Source organism: Equus caballus, chromosome 3, assembly GCF_041296265.1.
Source record: "Equus caballus isolate H_3958 breed thoroughbred chromosome 3, TB-T2T, whole genome shotgun sequence".
Classification (NCBI taxonomy): domain Eukaryota; kingdom Metazoa; phylum Chordata; class Mammalia; order Perissodactyla; family Equidae; genus Equus; species Equus caballus.
In genome coordinates, this window is record NC_091686.1 from 124437641 (window position 1) to 124459880 (window position 22240).

General features: G+C 59.4%; 2 protein-coding genes across 3 annotated transcripts; one reads left to right on the forward strand and one right to left on the reverse strand.

Annotated features, from left to right (window-relative positions):
• Positions 1–455: 455 nt before the first annotated feature.
• TACC3 (transforming acidic coiled-coil containing protein 3) lies at positions 456–16796 on the reverse strand. Of its 2 annotated transcripts, none has more exons than XM_070262851.1 (15): positions 16591–16796; positions 13493–13655; positions 13188–13330; positions 10900–11826; positions 9984–10059; positions 9593–9746; positions 7142–7194; positions 6599–6702; positions 6007–6091; positions 5650–5754; positions 4563–4683; positions 3680–3840; positions 1141–1247; positions 925–1045; positions 456–675 (listed from the first exon to the last, which is right to left on the reverse strand). In XM_070262851.1, exons 2-15 carry the CDS (start codon positions 13652–13654, stop codon positions 610–612), a joined length of 2385 nt encoding a protein of 794 aa, XP_070118952.1. In that variant the 5' UTR covers position 13655; positions 16591–16796; the 3' UTR covers positions 456–609. The 2 variants fall into 2 exon arrangements, with proteins under 2 accessions (XP_070118952.1, XP_005609001.3); XM_005608944.4 differs by lacking the exon at positions 16591–16796 and adding an exon at positions 15562–16317.
• TMEM129 (transmembrane protein 129, E3 ubiquitin ligase) lies at positions 15772–21915 on the forward strand. Its single transcript, XM_023638528.2, has 4 exons — positions 15772–16759; positions 18856–19330; positions 20053–20212; positions 20307–21915. Exons 1-4 carry the CDS (start codon positions 16555–16557, stop codon positions 20553–20555), a joined length of 1089 nt encoding a protein of 362 aa, XP_023494296.2. The 5' UTR covers positions 15772–16554; the 3' UTR covers positions 20556–21915.
• Positions 21916–22240: the final 325 nt, after the last annotated feature.

The window sequence follows — 22240 nt, forward strand, 5'->3', positions numbered from 1 at the left end:
CCACGTGATTGAGGATGGTCCTTATGACTGACTGTGTTAATTAACCCCAACAACAAAATACCTCAGCCAAACCTTGTGAGTGATCCATTATCGGGATCCTGCAGCCTCGCCAAGTGACACCAAGCCAACCACCAGCTCAGCTCGGTGTGGTTTACTTCTGTACACTACAGCTTGAGTCCCTTTGGCTTTTGCTCTGTGGTCACAAGGCAGAGATGCACCCTCCCCACCCCAGAACCATGCGGCTGATGGGAGAAGGCAGGGGCAGGCAGGGGCAGACAGGGCGGAACCGGAGCCCTTCAGGCCGTCCCTTGAGCAGGGCCGCCCGTCTGCCCACCCACTGGGCAGCTACGAGGTGCAGGGTAGGGCCGAAGGCACAGTGGGTGACAGCAGCTGTGGGTCGGCTCCGCCAAGGCTGGAAAGCTTCATTTTAATCAAAACCAGGGCAAATTCAGTGCTTAAACTTAACAGAAACTTTATTTAGTCTTCTTTTTAAAGCAAACTAGTTTAAAAGTGAGTTGAGGTTAAGAGAAGAAAGAACATGAAACCTAATAGTTGGACAGACACAGACAGACAGACAGACAGGATGGGCACGGGTCAGGGGCTTCCACGTCAGATCTTTTCCATCTTGGATATGAGGTCGTCACAGATTCTGGTCAGCTCATCGTTTTCTTTAGTCTGAAGGAGAAAAGTGGGATCCCCAGACTTCTCATGACACCCTCAGGCACAGCACCTGGCCAAGGCGCTTGTCTGGCCTGGCCCCGGGATGTAGGGGCTGAGGAGGAGTAGAGAGGCCCGGCCTGGGAGCAGGCCACAGAGGCTTTCTAGAAGGTACTGCCTGACCGTCCCTGCTACAGGGCAGGTCCCAGAAGAGGAGTGGTCCTCCCCTCCTGGTCAGCCTGGAAGCCTTGGGTCCCCTGAGCCCACCTTCTGCTCCACGGTCTTCTCCAGCGAGTGGATGCGCATCTGCTCCTTCCTCAGGCTCGCCTGGAAGGCCAGGGCCTCTGCTTGGGCCTTGCTCCGGACCTGGGCGATCTCCTCGTTTGCCCTGGAGAAGCAGAGGGCAGGGCTGAGTGCGGAGGCTCCCTCATCCTCCCCGCCTGTCTCCTGCCCGCTGTGTCCTCCCCTCCCCGCAGCACTCACAGCTTGAGTTTCTCTTCCGCGTGGGCCTTTAGCGCGTGGTATCTCTGGCCTTCCTTTTCAATTCTCACTATGTAATCCTCAACGCACTTCTTCAGCGATTCTTCATTCTTTAAGTAACGCGCAGATGTTAATGGCTAACAGGGCACTATTCTGTTTGCGACTGCCCAGGCTTGGCTTGGGGGTCCCGGGGTCAGGTGTGGACAGGCCCTCTGGGACGTTAGTGGAACAGCAGCTCGAGCCTCCTCGGAAGATGAGGAAGGCCACGCGGAAACGCTTCCCATTTTTATTTTGTTAAAGACCCCTCCACACAGCCCCAGACCTCCTGTGGACGGTCCGCTGAAGCCAGGCTTGACACCAGACCCCTCGACGGCTGCTGTCACCCTCTACAGGCCCCCTGCCCATTCCCTCAGCCTGCCTGGCACATAGAGCCCACCTGTGCACCCCCCCACTATGCCCAGGCGCCGTGGGAGAAAGTGGGCCATGCACCAGGTCCACGGACAGTTCCCGCAAGCCCCCCACTTCAGGGGCCAGGTCTCCCTGCTGGCCCCAGAAGGGAAGACGACAGTAGGGAACATCTGGACACAGGGACACGGCTGTCTATCTGAGGGCCACGTGGGGACGGCCTCCTAGGCAGTCGCACGCCCGGCTACAGGTGATGACACCAACTTCGGGCGGAGGCAGAAAGTAGGCCACTCCATCTCCTTCCAAGACTCAGTGTGAAGGATCGCACCCCTGCCACCGTCTGCTCGTCACACTGCTCCATCTCTCAATGCCCTGCCCCCCAGCGTCCAGCAACTTGCCCATCAGGTACCAGGTCTCAAGAACAGTGTTTGCTCGAGACCTGTGGCCTTGTCTCCGGGCTGTGGAACGTTCTCGGCCAGCTCTTTCAAAGTGAGCCGTGTGGCCCCACAGCTCTCGGTCACACGCGGGTCAGGCCTTCTCGTTGCCTAGCCCACCCCTCCCTCGTCTCCCTCCTCAGCCCCAGGGACGCGGCCAGGCCCTTGCTCGGCGGCCCCTCCCCTGCCCATGGAGAAGCTTCCTGGCGGCCAAGCTCGCCCGCAGGCGCCCATCTTAAGTTTTGGCATATTTCCCAGTTCAGAGCGTCCGTCTGGTTCTCCTCTAGTTTTGAGGTCTTGACTACAATACTCCTTTGAATACAGACAACAGCTATTTTAAAGTCTGTATGTGTGTCCTCCAAGACGGGATGAGGTGTGCGAGGAAGCCCTGGGAGGGAGCCCGCACCGTCAGACTGTGGCTTGGCCACCCCAGGACAGGGCCGGACACTGCCAGCAGGAAGGCTGCTGGGGCGGAGCACCCTCAAGCCAAATGCACTGTCTGCCTCTCCCAGAAGGGGCCCGCTTCCCATCCCTGCCACGCACCCCAGCTGGGAGCACTGACAGACTTTGGGGCACAGCCAGGCCTGCCGACTGCTTGCGGCCAGAACTAAGCGCACTTCCACCACCGGCCTCCCCTGTGTACACTCACACCTGGAGCCCTGGGGCTGTTTCCAGTGACTATTTCTGATCTCCACTCGGACTTTCCTGTCTCCTGTGTACCTTGTTACGCTGTGTCGGACGTTATTTGGAAAGCTATCTTAGAAGAAATGGAAGGTTGACCTTTTCTTCCATAGACCCTTTGGGCTGGCTTCTGCCCGGCAGCCAGAAACGGCCACTGACCGCCCCCCAGACTCTGAGGTGAGACGCCATGAGCTCAGCTACAACCTTGCAGGGCCTGCTGGTTCCAGTCCAACAGACTTCCAGGGCCACCCAAGGGCCCTCCCCTTGTGGTGACAGGCACCACCTCAGCCGTACCCTCTGCAGTCACGGCCAGCTTCCTCCTCCCACACTTCAGGCAGCGTCTTGCAGGTCCAGCCCAGCCCTTCCCCAGGAGGCCGGGCTACTGTGCCTCTACCACCACTTCCACGAGCTCGCGCTCATTCCCCAAGCCCGGCTCAGTAACTGTGGGTCATCCCTGTGCTGCCCTCTGCTGTGTGGGTGCCCTCCCTCTGCGCTCTGGGAGGTGTATCAGCTTCTTTAGGTATCTCCCCTCACAGAGAGAACTGGAGCAATGCCAAGGGAGGCAGGGGTCCAGCTGGGGTCGGTGTGTGTGGGGAGCCCTGTCCTGGCCTCATGCCTAGGATGTGCTGTCCCTTGCCTGGCAGCCCTGTGTGTGGCCCCAACTGGGCCCAGGCCCTCCTGCAGAAGGCAGCTGCTGGCTCCTTGGGGCCCATTGCACATCTGGGCACTCCCTCAGCTGCTGTACCCTGTGGTTCCTCTGTTAACGTACCTGGCGCCTCCCCAGGCAGATGGCACCTCGCCAGCCCACTGGCCAGACTGGCCTCGCAGCCCTGGTGCAGGGGAACATGCGGCCAGGTGCCAAGTTGCGTTCCCTTCACAAAGGACCAGGGTGTGGAGACGGCCTCCAGCCTGACGGGGCTGGGGCTGTAACCCACAGCAAGTGAGGACACAGGGCAGCCCAGCACGGTCAGCGACCACTGCCCACCCAGGGCTCTGGGGAGGACAGGTGCGGCACCACCTACCGTGCGGTAGCCTTCGATCACCTCCTTCTGTTTCTCGAACCGCTTGAAGAGGTCAGAGAAAGACTTTTCCAAGGAGCTCAGGTCTGCAGTCAGTTGGTCTTTCTCTTTGAGAACCTTCTGGATCTCAGCTTTGGCAAGTTCCTTCTGTTTCTGAGCCTCCTCTTGAGAAAAAGAGAGCAGCCACTCGGGATTAGAGGTCACCCACACGCGGGTGCCGCAAACGACGAGCAGGAGGGGAGGGGAGTGGTGGTAAGGAGAGGCGTGTTGGCCGAGGCTCGCCTGGGATCCTGGTAGAGGCATGGTGACGAGGCCCCTCCCCCGTGATTCCCAGGAGCAGGGCCAGGGGCATGAGTGCCCAGAAACAGCCATCTTCTCAACACCAGCTCCAGCCAGAGCCTAAGGGGCTGGACAGGGAACCCAGGGCCCAACAGCAGAGGTCCTGAGGAAGAGGGGTGGCGCCGAGACCCACAGGGACACCTGGGGTGACTCTGCAGCTGGTCCTCACATTTGGGGGCCTCTGAGAGCCTGAGTGGTGCCTGGGGTAAGGGCCGGTGCTCCCACCCCCCAGCCCCAGCCTGGACACACCCAGTGCCCAACACCCACAGAGGCTGCAGCTGGACACACAGCCACCTGGCGGGGTGCGGGGGCTGAGCGAAGATGCAGCGCCCATGGAGGGACCCTATCTGCTTCCCACCACGGCCCCAGCTTCAGGGGCTCACCAATTTGGGGGCTGAGTAGTGCCAGCTGTATGGCACCACCTGACCGCCAGCCGTGCCTGCACTGGCCTTGGCAGCTCCTCTACAGGGGCTGCAGGCCGCGGGCAGCTCTCGCTCCCAGGGGGGCTGCTGCTAGGAAGAGGGGCCTGCGGGTGCCTGGCACTCACCCATCGCCTGGTACACCATCCTCTCAAACCCATCCATGATCTTCCCCATCTCCAGGTTCTTCGCCTGGAGCGCCTCACACTCGCTCCTGAGCGACAGGTTCTCTTTTTGTGTTGCTTCCACCTGCACAACCACACACCAAGTTGGTGCTGGGCACCCCTCCCGGGCCCCTGGTCTCTGGGGCGACGTGTCCGAGTCAGGTCAGGGGATGGGCTGCAAGGAGCCCAGTCAGGCCTTGTGCCTCACTTGGCAGATGTCCCCTTACAGGGTGGCTGCTGTGGTAGGGCCAGCAGGTGCCAAGTGAGAGAGCATGTCTCCTGGGGTGTCCACCTGTCAGAGCCCAGAGGGCTCCCCTTCGTGGGCAGGTGTGTACTAGGGGTCCCACTGGCTCCCAGGAGCCCACGCCTGTGTGTGGTGGGTATGGGTAGGGGAGGCCTCCTATTACAGGGAGGCTGGGAGAGCAGCCTGCAGAGGGGAGGGGCCCAGTGGCAGAGAGAACGCCAGACTGGACCGCAGATGGTCTGAGCTGTGAGCTGCTGGGCCAACTCTGAGCAGGCAGGTGGCCATGGGGCATCGAGACCCAGGAGGACACAGCTGCCAGTGGAGGCAGCCTGGGCGCTTCTGGGCAAGTGCATGTCCCAGCCTGGGCCCAGCACACAGGTCTACCGAGGAGGGGCCTGGTCAGACACCACCCAGGGCATCACTGGGGCAGTGAGGGGACTCAGGGGCTTGAAGCTCAGTCCTGCCAGCTGTCCTACTCTGCCATCCCTAGGGTGGCTCAGAGCAGTGCCTATGGAGGACACATGAACAGGGGCACATGGACGTTCAGACCCTCAGCATGTGAACAGGTTCTCCGTGAGAAGCTGGGTGGAAACAGGACTTTCAGCTAACTGGGTGATGGGCCGGGGGCTCAGTAAGTGGACATGCAATGGCACCTGCAGCAGCCTGGGAAAGGCCAGTGCTCAGAGCCATCCACTCCTAGCTCTCGATGGGTCTCTGGAGCAGTCCGTGGACACCACACCCAGGGCCGTAACCAACAGGTGGGGGCAGCACTCTGGGAAACCACCCTCCTCTACGCCCTGTCCTCACCACAGCATCCAGGTCCTTCTGGCTGTACTGTAGTACGTCCACGATGGGTCCCACGGGCAGCAGTGGACCCCCGGGCCCGAGGACACACAAAGGTGGGTCCAGCACCTGCAGGGGTGACAGAGACCAGCTGGGCAAAAGCTCCTCTTGCATTCACCTCTGTTTCCGACCTGTTATCAGGGAAGACAGGCCCTCGGAGGCTAGGAGGTTCCCGGGAGAGCACGGTGAGTGACCTGTGACAAGGAGCGGCCCTGCAGCCCCCAAGTGACCCTCTGAAACTTGCACATCCCTGGAAGATAAAACCCAGGCTCTTAAAACAACACACATCTCTTTACACCACAGAAGGGAGGAAGCACTTACAGGCACATCCGGAGGGCCTAGGAAGTCAAGTTCCACGAGATTGGCGGCAGGCGGATTTCCCGAGGGCGCGTCCACGTCCTGCACACTGAGAGACCAGACCAGAACATCAAGACGCCTTGTTTTCTTCCAGAGCAGGGCTCTGCTCAGGTTTTCCCCAAGGGCCAGAGAGCAAATGTTTTAGGATTTGTGGGCCACATGGCCTCTGTTGTGACTGCCTGTGCTCTGCTGCTTTAAGTGCTAAAGCAGCCACACAGATACGTAAAGGAATGAGTGAGACTGCGTGCCAATAAAACTTTATTTATAGAAAAAGGCAGTGGGCCAGACATGATCCACGGCCAGAGGGCTCACTCCTCCTGCTCACTGCTGCCTGCGCTGCTCTGACTGTGACTGACTTCCAGGTCAGAGCTCCACTGACTGTTCCTTTTCAGTCACCCTGCCTGCCCCCCAGCGGCCCCAGCTCCTCTGAGCCTGCTTTTCAGAGACTGAGCCACGAACATCCCCCCTTCACCTGGGAGTCTCTGATCGCCGGTGCACCTGGTAATGGCCGCCTGCTAGCCCGCCCACCCCAAGCCCCATAGACTGAGGGGCGCACCTGTCTGTCGCGGGGACCACGGGCGCAGGTCTCTGAGGGCTGTCCATCAGGAGCGGGTCGAACTTGAGGTATAAGGACTGCTTCCTCAGGGCTGACTCTTTAAACTGAGGGAGGCGGGCACGTCAATGGGTTTGTGGAGTCCCTGACAAACAACAGCCCCAAGGGTGTGGGGCCTCGCTCACTGGGCAAAGGGCCCGGGAGACTGTGACACACAGTGAGACCCCTCCCAAGGTGGGACTGTCCCCAGCAGAGGAGCAATGTGCTCAAGGCTGCCTCTGGGTGAGCGGCCAGCAGGGGACCCACTGGGACCACGGGATGCAGCTCAGGAGAGAAGCTGCAGGAAAAGGGGCCCTGCAGAGACCCAGACAACCATCATGGCACTGGGTCGGCCACATCCTGGTAGATGTGGACACTGCTGATGTCTGACCGGAAAAACTGCGGTGGCTGCTGAGCTGTGACAGTGGCATGGGGCGAGTCTAGAAAGCGTCCCTTTTGGAGACACCTCCTTCAGGAAGGGCAGCCGTGAAGGTGCGGGGCCCTCACCAAGCAAGTCCCGAACTGCTCCAGGTAGTCCACCTCGGCTCCTGCACCTAGAACTGAGAGGGAGCGCATCAGCACTGCCGCCACCAGCCCACACGTGGCGGATCACGGCTCTCCAGTGAAATAAATGCAAGCTCAGCAGCTTCCATGTCCACCTTGGAGGGAGCCCCACAGCCAAGTACTCAGCCTGTGCAAACACTGAGCTGTGACCCGCCCACTCCACCATCCATCCTGGACAGGGGTCTCTGAAGTGGGTTTTCTGGCCTCATGCTAATGACACTTGGAGTTGCTTGTTCTGTGGGCGGCACCCCCCAGGCATGACAACCAAAAGCGTCCCCTTGGGGGCTAAACTGCAGTGGTTGAGAACCACTGTTTCAACTACCATAGAAAAGGCCTTTAGGGGCCAGCCTGGTGGTGCAGCAGTTAAGTGTGCACATTCCACTTCAGCGGCCTGGGGTTCACCAGTTTGAATCCCAGGTGTGGACATGGCACCGCATGGCAAACCAGGCTGTGGTAGGTGTCCCACATATAAAGTAGAGGAAGATGGGCATGGGTGTTAGCTCAGGACCAGTCTTCCTCAGCAAAAAGAGGAAGATTGGCAGCAGATGTTAGCTCAGGGCTAATCTTCCTCAAAAAAAAAAAAAGAAAAAAAAGAAAAGGCCTTTAATTTCTTTTTTAAGATTTTATTTTTCCTTTTTCTCCCAAAGTCCCCTGGTACATAATTGTGTATTTTTAGTTGTGGGTCCTTCTAGTTGTGGCAAGTGGGATGCCGCCTCAGCATGGCTTGATGAGCGGTGCCATGTCAGTGCCCAGGATCCGAACTGTCGAAACCCTGGGCCACCGAAGTGGAGCATGCAAACTTAACCACTTGGCCATGGGGCCGGCCCCAGGCCTTTAATTTCTGATACTGTGACCTTCGTTTAAAAAAACCTCAGGCTGCCTCATGCCATATACAAATGTGACCTTAAAACAGACCAGACCTAAAGGTAAGAACTCTGACTCTAAAGGTAAATCTTCATGACGTTGGATTTGGTAATGATTTCTTACATTTGACACCAAAAGTACAAGCAAAAGAAAAGAATAGATAAATTGGGCTTCGAAGTTAATATTTGTCCTTCAAAGGACAACACTGAGAAAGTGAAAAGACAACCCACGGGGTGGGAGAAAATAAAGGATTCTTATCTAGGCTGTACAAGAAACTCTTCTAGTAAAAAGACAATTAAAAAATGGGCAAGGATCTGAGCAGACATTTCCTCAAAGAAGACACAGGAGAGGCCGACAAGCACAGGAAAGGATACTCTGCATCAGTTGCCATGAAATGCAAATCAGAACGAGGGAACACGCACACCACCTGGCTGACTGGAATCAGAAAGTCAGAACAAGTGCTGGCGAGGGCGCGGGGATGGGAGCCCTCACGCCCTGCTGTAAAGCGACTGCTAAATGGGGCAGCCGCTTTGGAAGACAACCTGGCAATTCCCCAAAAAGCTAACCACACAGTTACCATATGACCCAGGAATGCTACATCTAGATATATCTACCCAAAATAAGTGGAAAACATGTCCACACAAAAACGTGAACACGAACCTTCATAACAGCACTATTCACGGCAGCTGAAAAGTGGAAACAGCTCAAATGTTCCTCAACTTGGGAACAAACAAACAAGCTGGGGTCCACCCATGCAGTGGAACACTGCTCAGCCATGAAAAGGAATGAAACACTGGCACATGCTACACCACGGATGAACCTGGGCTGCACTCTCAGTGAAAGAAATCAGACACCAAGCCCACACGTGTAACTTCAGGCTCCCTGTGGGGCAGGCCTGCCCTGGCGGAGCTCATCCACGGCTCCTGGTCCCACCTGCACCGTGAGGACCCTGTGCTTATCCTGCCACAGACAAATGCCTCGTTCCAGCCTGTCTTCCCCGTGCCTGCTGGATTTTAAGTGACCAAAATTGAGGTCCTGTTACCTTGCCTTACATCTTTTAAAGCAATTAAACCGCAAGTTCTCCCTGAATGCACCTTAGATTAGTGACTGTTCCATGTCTGTCGTACAGAAGCACCACACCTAACACAGCCTGCGTGGAAGACCTGAGCTGCTCATTTTGTCACTGTGGGCTCTCATCCCAGCAGCATTTCTGATGATCAGTGAGGCCCAGCTGTTCACTATGTGCCTGCAACTGCGCAAAGCCTCACTTGTGTCTTCTGCCTGTTTCTCTGAGTCTACAACTCCCATTTCTAGAAATCCCCTATATTATAAAGGTTATCAGTTCTGTTCTCCTGAAAATGCCCATCTTTTGATAAACCAGAAGTTTCTGTGTGCATCACTTAAAGTCTGGGAACAGAGCAGCCTGTAGCATGATCACCCACAAACGCCAGTGAACACACATGCTCACGGGACGTATTTTAGGCAAATTGACAGCGGGGACAGATGAGTCATGACCCAGGGGAAACGTACCCTCAGCTGGGTCTCGGAAGTGCTCGTCACTCAGGTCTGAGGCTGGCTCTGGCCCCTGCAGAGGTGGGGACGCCGGTTTAGTGGGTGAGGCCGTCAGCTCACTGCATGGACTGCTGGTGGGAGCCAATGTGCCCGAAGAATTCACAGTTCCTTCCTGGAAGGGAGGTCAATGTCACCTTGGGTGGCTCAGTTTGAGCATCTCGTGCAGTCAAGAGTCCTGGGTGGGGCCTTTGCCTCATCTAGTCCCATCAAGATGGGGGGGGTGGGGGGTAGGGGTTGAGAGGCAGCAGTGTCCCACCTGGTCACCCTCTACCCTGTTATGATATGCAAATTGTGGTGACAGTGCAGGGATGTGCTTGTGCTTGTTCACGCACACGCATGCAATCCGTACCTTGCCGACTGCTCCTGAGGTCTCTGCTGCGGTCTGCACCACAGGTGTGTCATCTGCGGAGGCTGAAGGCACCTGCCTGAAGAGACGGGTCAGTAGGGCCTGTGCCGGTGTCATCCCTCCCTACCCCCTGAGCAGCCACTGGCACCGTGGACCCTCACCTAGGAAGGGAGGCACAAGGCCTAAGCTGAGTGGCCTATCAAAGCCACCAACCTCTCCTGCATGAGGATCACGAGCCTCGAAGGAGGTTTTGGAAGCAGGCAAGGAGCTCCGAGGTCGTTTCAACTCAGCAAAAAGCAAACCACAAGGATTCATTCATCCTTTCTACCAGGAAACTGGCAAAAGCCTGGAGGGTGGGGACCCCCTCACGGGGCAGTTCTGGGGTGGGGATGGCAGCCTGCAGGGCAGTCAGGGTCTCTGCAGAGAAGCTGCAAGTCTGAGTGCTGGCCAGCCACTGGCCAAGCTTCTCTCAGGACTGAGCACTCACAGCCACCAAGCAGCTGTCCCCAGAGAGCAGTGAGCATGTGAGGAGGTACCCACACCAGGAGACCCGACAGAGCCTTAGGAACCACGCTCAGTGCTAACAGCCGCTCTGTCAGTTTTGGAATTATATGTGTTTTTTCTTCTCTAGGTATCTTTCTAGAAATTCCAAATTCATTACAGATAGTGTTCTTAAAAACCATGATGACAGCCCCCATCCCGTGGCGGGGATGTAACAGGGTGTGGGGATGCTCTTCCCACTATTTCCCGCTAGCTGTGGCTGCTGTGAGCACCCTTCCTTGGTCTCGGGACTCAGGACGGGCCCACATGTGCCCCGAGGCCCCTTCTCAGGGGGCATGTAGGTGGCATTTCTGTTCTCGGGTGCTCCAGCACACACACCACGGAGCAGCCGCCCCCAACAGCGCCACGCCACACTCACTGGTTTGGAGGTGAGTTCTCCACGGCCGCAGGCCCAGTGCTCAGCTGTGCGGCCCCGGGCCCGGCGGATCCGTCCTGGGGGCGTTCTGAGGGCCAAGCCTCCCCACCGCCTCCGAACGGGCTGACGTTTGGGTCATCCAACTTGTCGCAGTCCAGGTTGTAAGACCCCCCGGGAGGGGGAACGGGACCCTCACCCACCTCCCTGGGGCTCTTTTCCTGCCTCCCCTCCGGCCTCCGTGAGGGAGCCTTGAGGCCAGGTCTCTTCCCCAGCTTCCTTGGTGGGGGTGGCCTTTTGCTGGCAGCCTCGTCGGAGAAGTCAAATTCTAGCCTTATGGGCCCGCTCCTCCAAGAGTCAGCCTTTTGGCTGTCGGCCTCTTCCTCCTGAGGACTTGGGGACGTGGTGCCTCCAGCCCCCAGAGGGCCAGCCTGGGTGGTATTCTCGGGGTCGGCAGGGGCCTCGCCAGGCAGGTCTGCAAGGGGCCCTTCTCCATGTGCTCCTTCGGGGGCACCTCCAGCAGGCAGAGTGGCCCCGGCTGCGGAAGCAGGGATCCTGTGCGAGCTTCCTCCTGCCACTGTGTGAGGGTCTGCAGTTCTATCTTGGGGCACCATCCCAGGAGGGTCTTCTAGAATTTCAGGGGTGGACATAATGCTTTTCTCTAAGGAATAAGAATGAACGTTTGCCTCCAAGTCTTGCTCAGGGCTGCCAGACATTCGTCCTGGAGATGGCACTTGGTTTTTAAGACTTTCCAGCGTCTGGGGAGAGCTTGAGGGATTCAAGAGGGCCAGGGGAGCTGAGGTGGGCCCGCCAGAATGCCTGTCTTCAGAGGCTGGTCTCATGTTCCCTGGAGGAGGGTCAGCATCCACCACTGCTGGTTTCTGGAGAATTCCATCGGTTGTTTTGGTGTCCACTTCTTTGGTCAACTGTTGGCTTTTCAGAAACAGACTTAGTTAATACTAAGGAACCGTGAAGTTTTTTAGCTTTTAGTCCACATGAAAACATTAGCTTAAGACAAAAAAAGAACGTTCAGTCAATCCTCTCCCTGGGATGAACTTGCACAAGTCTAGTCCCGTTAATCAAGGCTGGTGGGCAACCTAGGGACAGACAGGCTTCTGAGAGAGAGCAGAAACCTGACGGACAAATGACCCAAGTTAAGGTTTTCTGCCCTACCCTATTTCCCCCTTTAGGTTGGGGACTACTAGCTACACAGTCAGGGATGGTCAGGGCGCATGAGGGTCAAGCTCTTCACTGAAGAAGAGACTGAGAACACTGCCTTAGCAGAGCAGGGCCCCGGCTCCCAGGGCCACCCTCTCTGGGTCCTCCTGGCCTGGCCTCTACTTCTGCTCTGTGGCACTGCAGAGACCTGGCAGAGACAGGAACTGCCCTGGCCCGCAAAGCAGGTCAGATCCTGTGGCCAGGAGGTGGGGTCTGAGTGGCTGGGTTCCCTCCCTTCTTGAGGCCATTATAAAAGAACAGTATTTGAGTCACTCTAATCTCATCTAGCTGAATTTCAAAAAGGACAAAACTGAAGTTGAAAAGTAGCAAGGACACTTGGGGAGAGGGACAGATTCAGGCTCGAGGTTCTTCCACTGGGAGACAGGACCACAGCCCCAAGAACGTTTCACTTAAGTTAGGTGAAGGGTATGTTAGTGACACTTGATGCAGAGGGTCCCTGGGGGCCGCCGTCAGGTTAGTTCAGCACAATCTGGGGGTGAAGAGCTGCCACCAGGGCCCTCCCTTCCAGAGGCGGGAAAAGCCATGGCACTTGCTTAGTCGACCACCATGCCCAAGCCAAACACCAAACTCAGGGTGAGGCTGCCAAGAAGCTTCTCCAAGCCAGTGAGGTGTTTAAGACCTGGTCCCTGAGGCCACCCACATTCTGACCAGATCACACAACAGACAGCGCCTCTGCCTTTAAAAGAACACGGCTCAACGTGCAAGCAGGAGAGACACCCCAGTGGAACGAGACAAAAAAGGAAAAACCACAGAGCACCCTTCCTTGGAGACGTGACCAGGACATTCTGCGAAGCTAGAGAAAAATGAGCCCAACTTGTTGGCAAGGGTACGACAAAGGAATGGAACATGAATTTTAAACTTATTCTAAGTATTCCATTATCCATTTTTCCACTAATGACTTCTGATGCCGAATACTTGGGACCATGCACTGCACAAGCTCAGAGTAGAGACCAGGAGGAACCCAACCAGATGTGACAGACAATAAGACAGAATGTTCCTGCCAAGTCCGTCAGAGATGCTATAAATTGCAGGACACGAACAGCACCCACACTTACTTCTCTTTCTGCGTCCAGACGTGAGGAGGGTTTCCTAACCCTCTGGCCTCACCCAGAGCAAAGCAAGCCTCCGGTTTGCTGCTCACAACAGGACTTAAAACCCTGTGCGTCTGTGGGTCCCGCAGAGGCGTCTGAAAAGTCACCTGTTGGGGAGGGAGAGAACATCTGTTCAATAATTCAAGTCTTCAACCGCTATGTGGGTAGCACCCCGCCCTGCCAGCTCAGTCAAGTCACCAGGAAAGCAGGTTTCAGGGTGACCTGACATGTGACACACGGTAGATCTCACATGGGCACGACGCGCTCACCTTCACAGCTTTTGCTATGCTCTTGGGGGGCACATTTTCTTTCTGTGACAGACGAAGAACAGATGATCTTCCGGTAAGCTCTGGTGGTGAAAACAGGAAGTCACAGTTCTCTGCACTTTTGTCACCAGTGACATTTTCGTCATTGAAGATCTGCAGACTCATTCTGAAAAAGCAGACAGCCTTTGTCAGCATGAAGGCAGCGACGCTGTGGTGTCTCGATGCATTAAGGTAAAAACAACAGAGTTGACCCTGCACTGCTGCCAGGAGGATGTCCACCTTCCTGTGCAGCTGGGTCACACCTCAGGCAGCGTATTCTACCAGGCGGTCCCTGTCCTGCTTCAGGGGAGCCACCACCTCCCAGGCCCAAGGGCTAGAAGGGCCTTCAGCCTTTAGGGCACAGGAAAAACAAGGTGCTCGCAATAAGTTGAACTTTGTGGGTAAGAGTCAAGAGACAGCTAAGTGGTGGCCTGGAAGAAAACCGGAAGAGGCAGAGGAGGCCAGGGTCTCCCACAGGCAGGCCTCCACTCGAGGTGCTGAGGCCGTGTTAGAATTGGACCAGGTGGCAAAGCTGGCAGAAGAAAGAAAAGCAGAAAGGCGTGGCTTGCTCTCCCCCCACGGCGCTGTGAAATGGGGACCAGCTGGGGGCGTCGGGATGGCTGAGGCCTAGAGGAGGAGCTGGTGAAAGCAGTGAGGCGCAGAATAACCGGGTGGGGAGCTTCTACATCAAGGCCTGGAGTCTGGAAATACACTACCCTCCAGTCTGGCCCAAAAGGCTCTAGAACAGATTTCCTCCCTCCCACAGTCCTCATGACGGTTACCGATGTGACATTCTCAATCTAAGTCGTCAGAGACCTGAGTATCGATCTGCCCAAGGTGGCACCATGGGCACTTGCTGGTGGCGGGGGCTGTGGCTTGAACAAGGCCCAGGTGTCTGGGGCAGAAGGAGCAAGGGGGGCTGGGACGAGTGTGAAGTTGGCGCTTTGGAGGGCATTGGGGGGTGCTCCTTGTTTGTGTGTAGGACAGGAAGTGGAGAGTCAGAGACTCCTGCAGCAGGCCTGGGCGGGCGGTCAGCCCTGGCTTGGCCAGCAGGCCCCCTGCGGTGTGTGGAAGTGGGAAAGATAGTCAGAAGTCAAAGGTGACTGTCAGGTTCTCGGCCTGAGCAACTGGGTAAAACAGGGGAGGGGGCTGGATGGCCGTGGGACACACCAGGGGGGCCTAGAGAACAGGTTTTTGGCAGTCCTCTGCCTGGGGAAGGAGGGAGAACACTGACGGTGGCCTCTGTCATGTTTGGCTTCTACTGACAATGGGGACCAGGCCGGGGCTCCTGAGCAGAGGCCGCCCCGCTGCTGAGGACTGTGGTGGGGGCGGAGTGGGAGGGGAGGATCAGCAGAGCTGGGAGCTCCAGCCGCTCTGTGGGACAGGTGCAGCGGGAGGCGGGGACGGCGCACAGGTGGGGCTGGAGGAAGCAGCACCAAGCAGCCCCCACTGGAGGGAGGCGTGGCCACGCAGAGCCGGGAGGGGCTGGGCATCAGGAATCCCGTCTTGGACACCCGGGCGGGGGGCGGGCAGCGAGCCGGGCGGCATTCGGTGTCGGAGACGTGCATTTGCTAAACCACAGCTAGAGGTGGTATTTGAGGCTGGACGAGGTCACCGAGGTGGGGGGCGGCCCGCGGGCAGGGCCCGGAGGGACTCTGACACATGGACCTTCTGGAGGACCACCCTCCAGGAGGGTGACAAAAGGGACGGCGGAGGAGCCAGGAGGGCAGGCGCCCGTCAGGCGTCTCGGGAGGCGGGGCAGAGCTCAGCCGGCTCTGCTCCGGGCTGCGGCGGGCCGGCCGGTGAGCGTTGACCCGGCGGGAAGGCGGCCCTGGGGGAGGCGGGAGGAGCCGACGGGGCGGTCCCTGGGAGGGGGCGCGGGGGGGACACGCCAGCGCCGACCTGTCGCCGGGAGGAGGGCGCGGGGCAGGAGGGCGGCGGCAGTTCCAGGACGGACAGAGGCACGGGGCCGGGCGCAGGGTGGGGAAGAGGCTGGGATGGAGGCCCGGGCCGGGACCCCGCCGCCGCCTTACCTGCCGGCCACCGCGCGGAGCCGAGAGAGCGGGAGGCGCTGAGTCCGGGAGCCGGTCCGCCCGCCGCGGTTTCAAACCCCGACGGTTGGCGCGCGCGGCCAATCAGCGGGCGGCTGGGAGCGCGGCGCACGGGACGCCGGTGGCCAATGGGAGGCCGCGCTCCAGGCCACGCCCCCGCGCGCCTGCGGCTCCGCTTCCGGAGCGGGGGGAGGGCACGCTGGGCGAGGGGGCGCCGGAACCGCGGCGTGCCGAGCGGGCGGAGGGGAAGGGCTGCTCGCAGGCGGGCGGTGATGGCGGCGCTGCTGTCGCCTGGGGCTCTCGGGCTCTGCAGACGCGGCTAGACTGCGCGGAAGGCCCGGGGCCTGAGAGCCACTCGCCTGGGTCTCGGTTTTCCTAGCTGTGAAATGGGACTAGGTGTGGCGCCGGCCCCACGGCCCCCAGGGACGCCTTCCCGCCGGGTCAACGCTCACCGGCCGGCCCGGCAGCAGCCCGGAGCGGAGCCGGCTGAGCTCTGGCCCGCCTCCCGAGTTTGTGACAAACGCACGCCTTTGTTAATTTGTTCCTGGAGTCAGAGGACGGGTCTGGAGGATCATTCGAACCCTCGCGAGGACTGTTGCTGCAGCTCACAACTTCTGGCCGTGTGCTGGGAGCGAGAAATCCATTTCCCGTAGTGCCCCCCGGGACTCGATCTCTCACAGCGCCCTGCGCCGACTTGGCGGCGGGACTCCATCCCATCTCTCAGAGCTCTCCGCGGGCGAGGACTCCACCTCCCACAATGCTCCATGGGGACGCCCATCTCCCAGAGCGCCCCGCGGGCGGGGACTCCACCTCCCAGAGTGCTCCACGGCGGTCTCCCATCTCCCAGTGTGCTCCGCGGGCCCCATCTCCCAGAGCGCTCCGCGCCCACCGGACCGGGACGCTGGGGCCTGTTCCCGGTGCCGGGGGCTGCGGGACTGTCCCGGACGGCTCCACGGCGGTGGCGGCGGCGGCGCGATGGACAGCCCCGAGGTCACCTTCACGCTGGCCTACCTGGTGTTCGCGGTGTGCTTCGTGTTCACGCCCACCGAGTTCTACTCGGCCGGGCTCACGGTGCAGAACCTGCTGTCGGGCTGGCTGGGCAGCGAGGACGCCGCCTTCGTGCCCTACCACCTGCGCCGCACGGCCGCCACGCTGCTGTGCCACTCGCTGCTGCCGCTTGGTGAGCCGGCCGCAGCCCGCTCGGGTCCCCGCCCTGTGGGGAGAGTCGGGGAGGGCGCCCGGGGAGAAGCGGCCGGCCCCGAGCGTGAGGCTGCTCCGCCCGCCGGCCGCTCGCAGGGGGCGGAGGCGCTGGCTCGGACCCCGGGGGCTCCTGGGCGACGAGGTGGCCCTGCCCCGGGCCTTGGTCGTGGGCAGGGCAGGCAGAGGTGGGTGACCCTGGGCGGGGTTGTCACAGGTGCGGAGGCCGGGGAAGGCGTCTCTGAGGCCGGCACGCTCCCAGGTTGCCCAGGGGCTGTGCTGGGCAGTGCCCCAGGGGCTCGCTGGCCTCTGGGCGGCCGGCCTGTCACTGGGTGGACGGGGACTGGCTGGAGAGTGGGGGGCAGGCGGGGGTCTGGAGGACCCGCGGGCAGAAGCCGGTGTGGGAGGGTAGCGGCTTGGCCGCGTCTGCAGCTCTGTGGTCACGGGGGAGTGTCCTCCTGGCGACGGATGCAGCAGCCTGGCCGGTGTGGAGAGCGGCCAGAGGGGCCTGGGGCGAGGCCAGCCAGTGCATGGGGCTGGTGCCTGCGGGGAAGGTGGGCGGAGAGGAGCCCACGTCAGGATGGAGACAGGGCCAGCGCGGAGAGCTGGTGGCCATGTCCCCTGGGCCGACTGGTTACTTTGCCTGGTGTTGGGGTCACCGCCGGGCTCCTTCAGCCTGAGGACCCAGCACCCTGTGAGCAGGGCGGCCAGTTAGACTGCTGCCCAGACGAGGAACGTGTGGCTCAGGGCCTGGGCTCCCATGAGGATTGTGGGCTGGCTTCTGCCCTGGGAGCTCAGGAGCCCTGCAGCTTTCTGGAGCCCCTCTAACCCACCCTTTCTGAGGGCCTGTAGGGGGCTGGGCCTCCATCCACGGATAGACAGGGAAGTCGGAACTTACGGAGCTGAGTGACTCACAGAGGCCACACCTAGAGGAGGGCATGGAGCCTGGCCTATGGTTGGACACGGGATTTTGTTTTATTTTCCCACTTGTTTTGAGAAGTATTTTTTTTTGGTGGGGAGACTAGCTCTGAGCTGACATCCTTGCCAGTCTTCCTCCGCTTTGTACAGGGGATACCTCCGCAGTATGCCTGATGAGTGGAGTAGGGATCTGAACCTGCGAACCCTGGCCATGGAAGTGGAGCACGCGGAACTTTAACCACTCGGCCATGGGGCTTACCCACCACCCCCACCACTCCCCCTCCGCCAAAGGCTTTTTTTTTGTTGAAGCTTTGAATCCTATTTATTGGCACATGGCAAATTATCTTAAAACATGATTTCATCAACAGCAAACTTTTATTATTTATGCAATCTCAATCCTGTCTCTGCACCCCCTCGCTATCTACTTCATTCATTTTTTCTGTTTGTTTGTTTCTGAGGAAGATTTGCTGTGAGTCAACATTTTTGCCAGTCTTCTTCTATTTTATATGTGGGATGCTGCCAAAGCATGGCTGATGAATGGTGTAGGTCCATGCCTGGGATCCGAACCTGCGAACCTGGCTGCAGAAGCAGAGTGTGCCAGACTTAACCACTATGCCACAGGGCTGGCCCCTACTTCATTCATTTTGATGTGCAAAGTGGCCTCAATCTGGCCAGCAGGGGCCCCAGAGCTGGCTCCTGTGTCCTTGTCATGGCCCCCACCATCTGGCACATGATGTCCCAGGCCTGGGATGGGTCACACTCAGAGGGTGGGGTCGAGGGGCTAAGATCCCACCCTGGGGAGGGCGGCTCTGCATTTGGTGACACTAGATCCTTGCATTTGTTTTTCCCATTCTAGGTTTTGTTGCTTTTTCTCAGTACTCACTCTTGTGTAAAACTGAAGTAGTGAATTAAAAACGTTTCACTTCATGTTGCGTCACTGTTGGTGGCAAGGGCTTAGTTGGGCCATTGTGGAGGTGGGTGAGGCCCACCTGCTGTGGGTACTATGGCCTCGCCCTGGGAGCTGACCAGGGCAGAGGGCCAGGACCAAGGGTGGGAACAAGTGAAGTGCTCTCCCCCCAGGTATAGGGACAGCACTGTGGCCCTCACTGGGAGATACTTGGTAGTCGCCACCTTTGCTGAGGCTCACTCTGTTCCTTACAGGCTACTACGTAGGTATGTGCTTCGCAGCCTCGGAAAAGCAGCTCTACTCCCCAAGCCAGGCCCCGGAGGCCTGGCAGCTCTTCCTCATGCTGGCAGTGACCCTGCCAACTATCACCTGCACCCTGATCTACTACTGGTCCCGGGACCAGTGGGCCCACCACCCACTGGCCCGCACCCTGGCCCTTTACGCCCTTCCACAGTCGGGGTGGCGGGCCGTCGCTTCCTCCGTCAACACTGAGTTCCGGCGTATTGACAAGTTTGCCACGGGGGCACCAGGAGCCCGTGTGATCGTGACAGATACGTGGGTGATGAAGGTGACCACGTACTGTGTGTACGTGGCCCAGCAGCAGGATGTGCAGCTGACTGTGACGGAGTCACAGCAGCATGAGCTCTCGCCGGACTCCAACCTGCCAGTGCAGCTCCTCACCATTCGTGTGGCCAGTACCAGCCCTGCCGTGCGGGCCTTTGACATCCGGTAGGCGTGCCCGAGGGAGGGCTTTGGGGGCTGGGGCTTGCAGGAGAACGCGTGCCCAGCCAGCGCACAGGTTCGTTTTTGTGCCCCTCTGGGAGGCGATGATGCGTGGAGTGGCCACTCCAGCCATCCCTCCAGCGAGACTCTCCCTCTGAGCGCCCTGCCCACCCCAGGCCCGTCCTGGCCCCTTGGTGCCTTGCCCACCTCGCACCCTACAGGTTTCCTCTGCTTCCCCTTTCTCCAAGTCTCCTTTCTCAGCTTCTCTGGGGAGCATGCTGGGGACGTTTGGGAGTTGTACAGGGTAGAGGCTTGGTGGCTGCCTCAGCTCTGAGGTCGTAGCCCGAGCTGAGGTCTTGTGTCCCATTCACGCTGTGGCTGTCCTGCCGTGCCCCTCCTTGGACACATTTTGGGCCTGCTGAGGGGCCAGCCACTCTGTGTCTCAGTGGCAGTTCTCCCTGCGGCCAGTGGGGTCAGGTGAGCGGGTGGTGTTAGGTCTGTGGGCTCTGGCCTCAGGGCTATCTCAGTAGGCTGGTTTTCATCAGGCAGCTGGGCTGTCTGAGTCCCCACGTTCTGTTTGGTTGTGGGTGCTCCGGTCACCATCACAGCTTTGGCCTCTCTGCCACCTGCCCCAGGATCCTTGCCTGGCTGCTCGGGCACAATGGCCCTGCCCTACAGAGGGGCCTCAGTCCAGTGGCCCCAGCCCAGCAGCCCCCGCCTTCTTGCAGGCTGAACTCCACGGAGTACGGCGAGCTGTGTGAGAAGCTCCGGGCACCCATCCGCCGTGCGGCCAACGTCGTCATCCACCAGAGCCTGGGCGACCTGTTCCTGGAGACGTTTGCCTCCCTGGTGGAGGTCAACCCGGCCTATTCAGTCCCCAGCAGCCAGGTGGGGGGCTGGGCAGGGGCGGGCAGGGTCCCTAGGGTGGGGGATCCCATGGGGCCATCCGGCCATGCTCCCTGTGATCTCGGCCCACCTGCAGGAGCTGGAGGCCTGCATTGGCTGCATGCAGACACGTGCCAGTGTGAAGCTGGTGAAGATGTGCCAGGAGGTGGCTGAGGGCGAGTGCCAGCAGTGCTACTGCCGCCCCATGTGGTGTCTCACCTGCATGGGCAAGTGGTTTGCCAGCCGCCAGGACCCACAGCGCCCTGACACTTGGCTGGCTAGCCGTGTGCCCTGCCCTACCTGCCGCGCACGCTTCTGCATCCTGGATGTGTGCACCGTGCGCTGAACCGGCCAGGCCTGGGCGAGGGAGCAGCCTTGGGGGTCCTGGCCAGCCCTTCCAGGGCCCCTGCAGCCACCTTGGGGAGCAGCCAGGTCCCCAGGCCCAGAGCTCTTTTCCCAGCTGGAGGACTCACCTCTGCCCTGAGGCTGTCAAAGAGTAGGGGTGGGGGCCCTCCCTTTAGAAAGGTGGGGGCCCTTCTCTGTTGAAGGCATGGCAGTGGCAGCGGGGTGAGTCTTTGGCACCTCTGCCTCCTTCGCTCCCGTTCCTCAGGGTAGGGGCTGTGTTGGACACAGGGAACACAGCCTTGAGCCCATCTCCAGGGCATTCCAGGGCCTCTCGAGCTGTCTTCTGGGAAACCCCAGGATCTCTACCTTGGGCCATTTGCCTTATTTTTACTGAGCACACCTACCGCTGAGTTACTCTCGGACCCAGATTCCTCCAAGACTGACTGAAGCCTGTCTTTCTGCTCCTGTGTCCAAGCCAGCTGCTGGCCCTGTGGTGTTGGCGCCTCACCACCCCTCAATCCCCCAAAGGCTGCTCTGAGCACCCAGGGCAGAGCCTGTCTGTGGAGGGGGAGACCTAGGGTACCACCACTTCAGGGTGAGAGCACCACCCAGGGCTTCCCCTCAGAGGCTGGGTGAGGGGCTGGTTGCTCTTAGCTGCTGTTCCCTTAGCTGTGTGTTCGTGGGAGCCGCCCACCCCCTAGAGGCGCATTTACTCACATGTCTTTTGCTGCCCCTGAGTCCAGGGAAGGGCCAAGCCTCAGATTCCCAGCTAGGGGTGCGCATTGAGCTGAAAACCAAGTGCCACTGAGACATCCTATATCCAGACAACAGGGCTGTTGGGACACAGCACAGGGCTGGCCAGAACCCCCCAGGGTCCATCTGCTTCAGAAGGGGATATGCCCAGTGGTCAAGGGGCTGATGGGTGTGATCCCAATTTCTAGTGGCATAGGTGGGGAGGGGAGGGCAGTGCCAGGCCCCAGGGCCCAGCTCTGACAGCTGTGGCTGCTGGAGGGGACCCTTGCTTGGAGCCCTCAAGCCCTAGGGGGCCTTAAGTCCCCTAAACGTGGCTGGCTTAAGCAGGACTGATGGACCCAGTGGGCCTGAGTCACCCAAGGCCATACTAAACCCCGGGAACTTGGGAGCGGAGAAGGCCCAGCTCTGTGGGCTCCCAGGGCACTGGGCAGATGAAGGCCACCAGGGCTGGCAGCCAGGAGCCACGCCCCGCTGCAGCCTAGAGTTCCTGTGCTGCTAGGGGAGGGCTGTGTCTGGGGTAATTTTTAGCACAAAAGGTTAATTTTATAAAGAAACATCTGTTGTAGCAAAGTGATACAGTATTTAATAAAATGTTAGTTTGAAGTTTATACTACCTCTAAGTGGAATATTCTGTTTTTCTGATATACAAGCCGTGGTAACAGTTGCGGAGAAGCCATCTTCGACGTGCGCTGTAGGAACTTCCCGGCTACTTTCCCAGCTAGGGGCTGGTGGCTCTAGAAGCCTATTTCTAACACACCTGCAAGAGTGGGCGCGGTGGTCTTGGGCCTGGTATTTTGGTAGAGGGCAGTGGCCAGAGCCCTGGGGGCCCACGGGCGCGGGGCCTGCTGGTGGAGGCCTCCATCCCCGGCTGTGTCCCCTGAGGCGCGGGGCTGGCTTCGGGGGCCCTGGATCTCTGCCGGGTGAGCTCCCCGA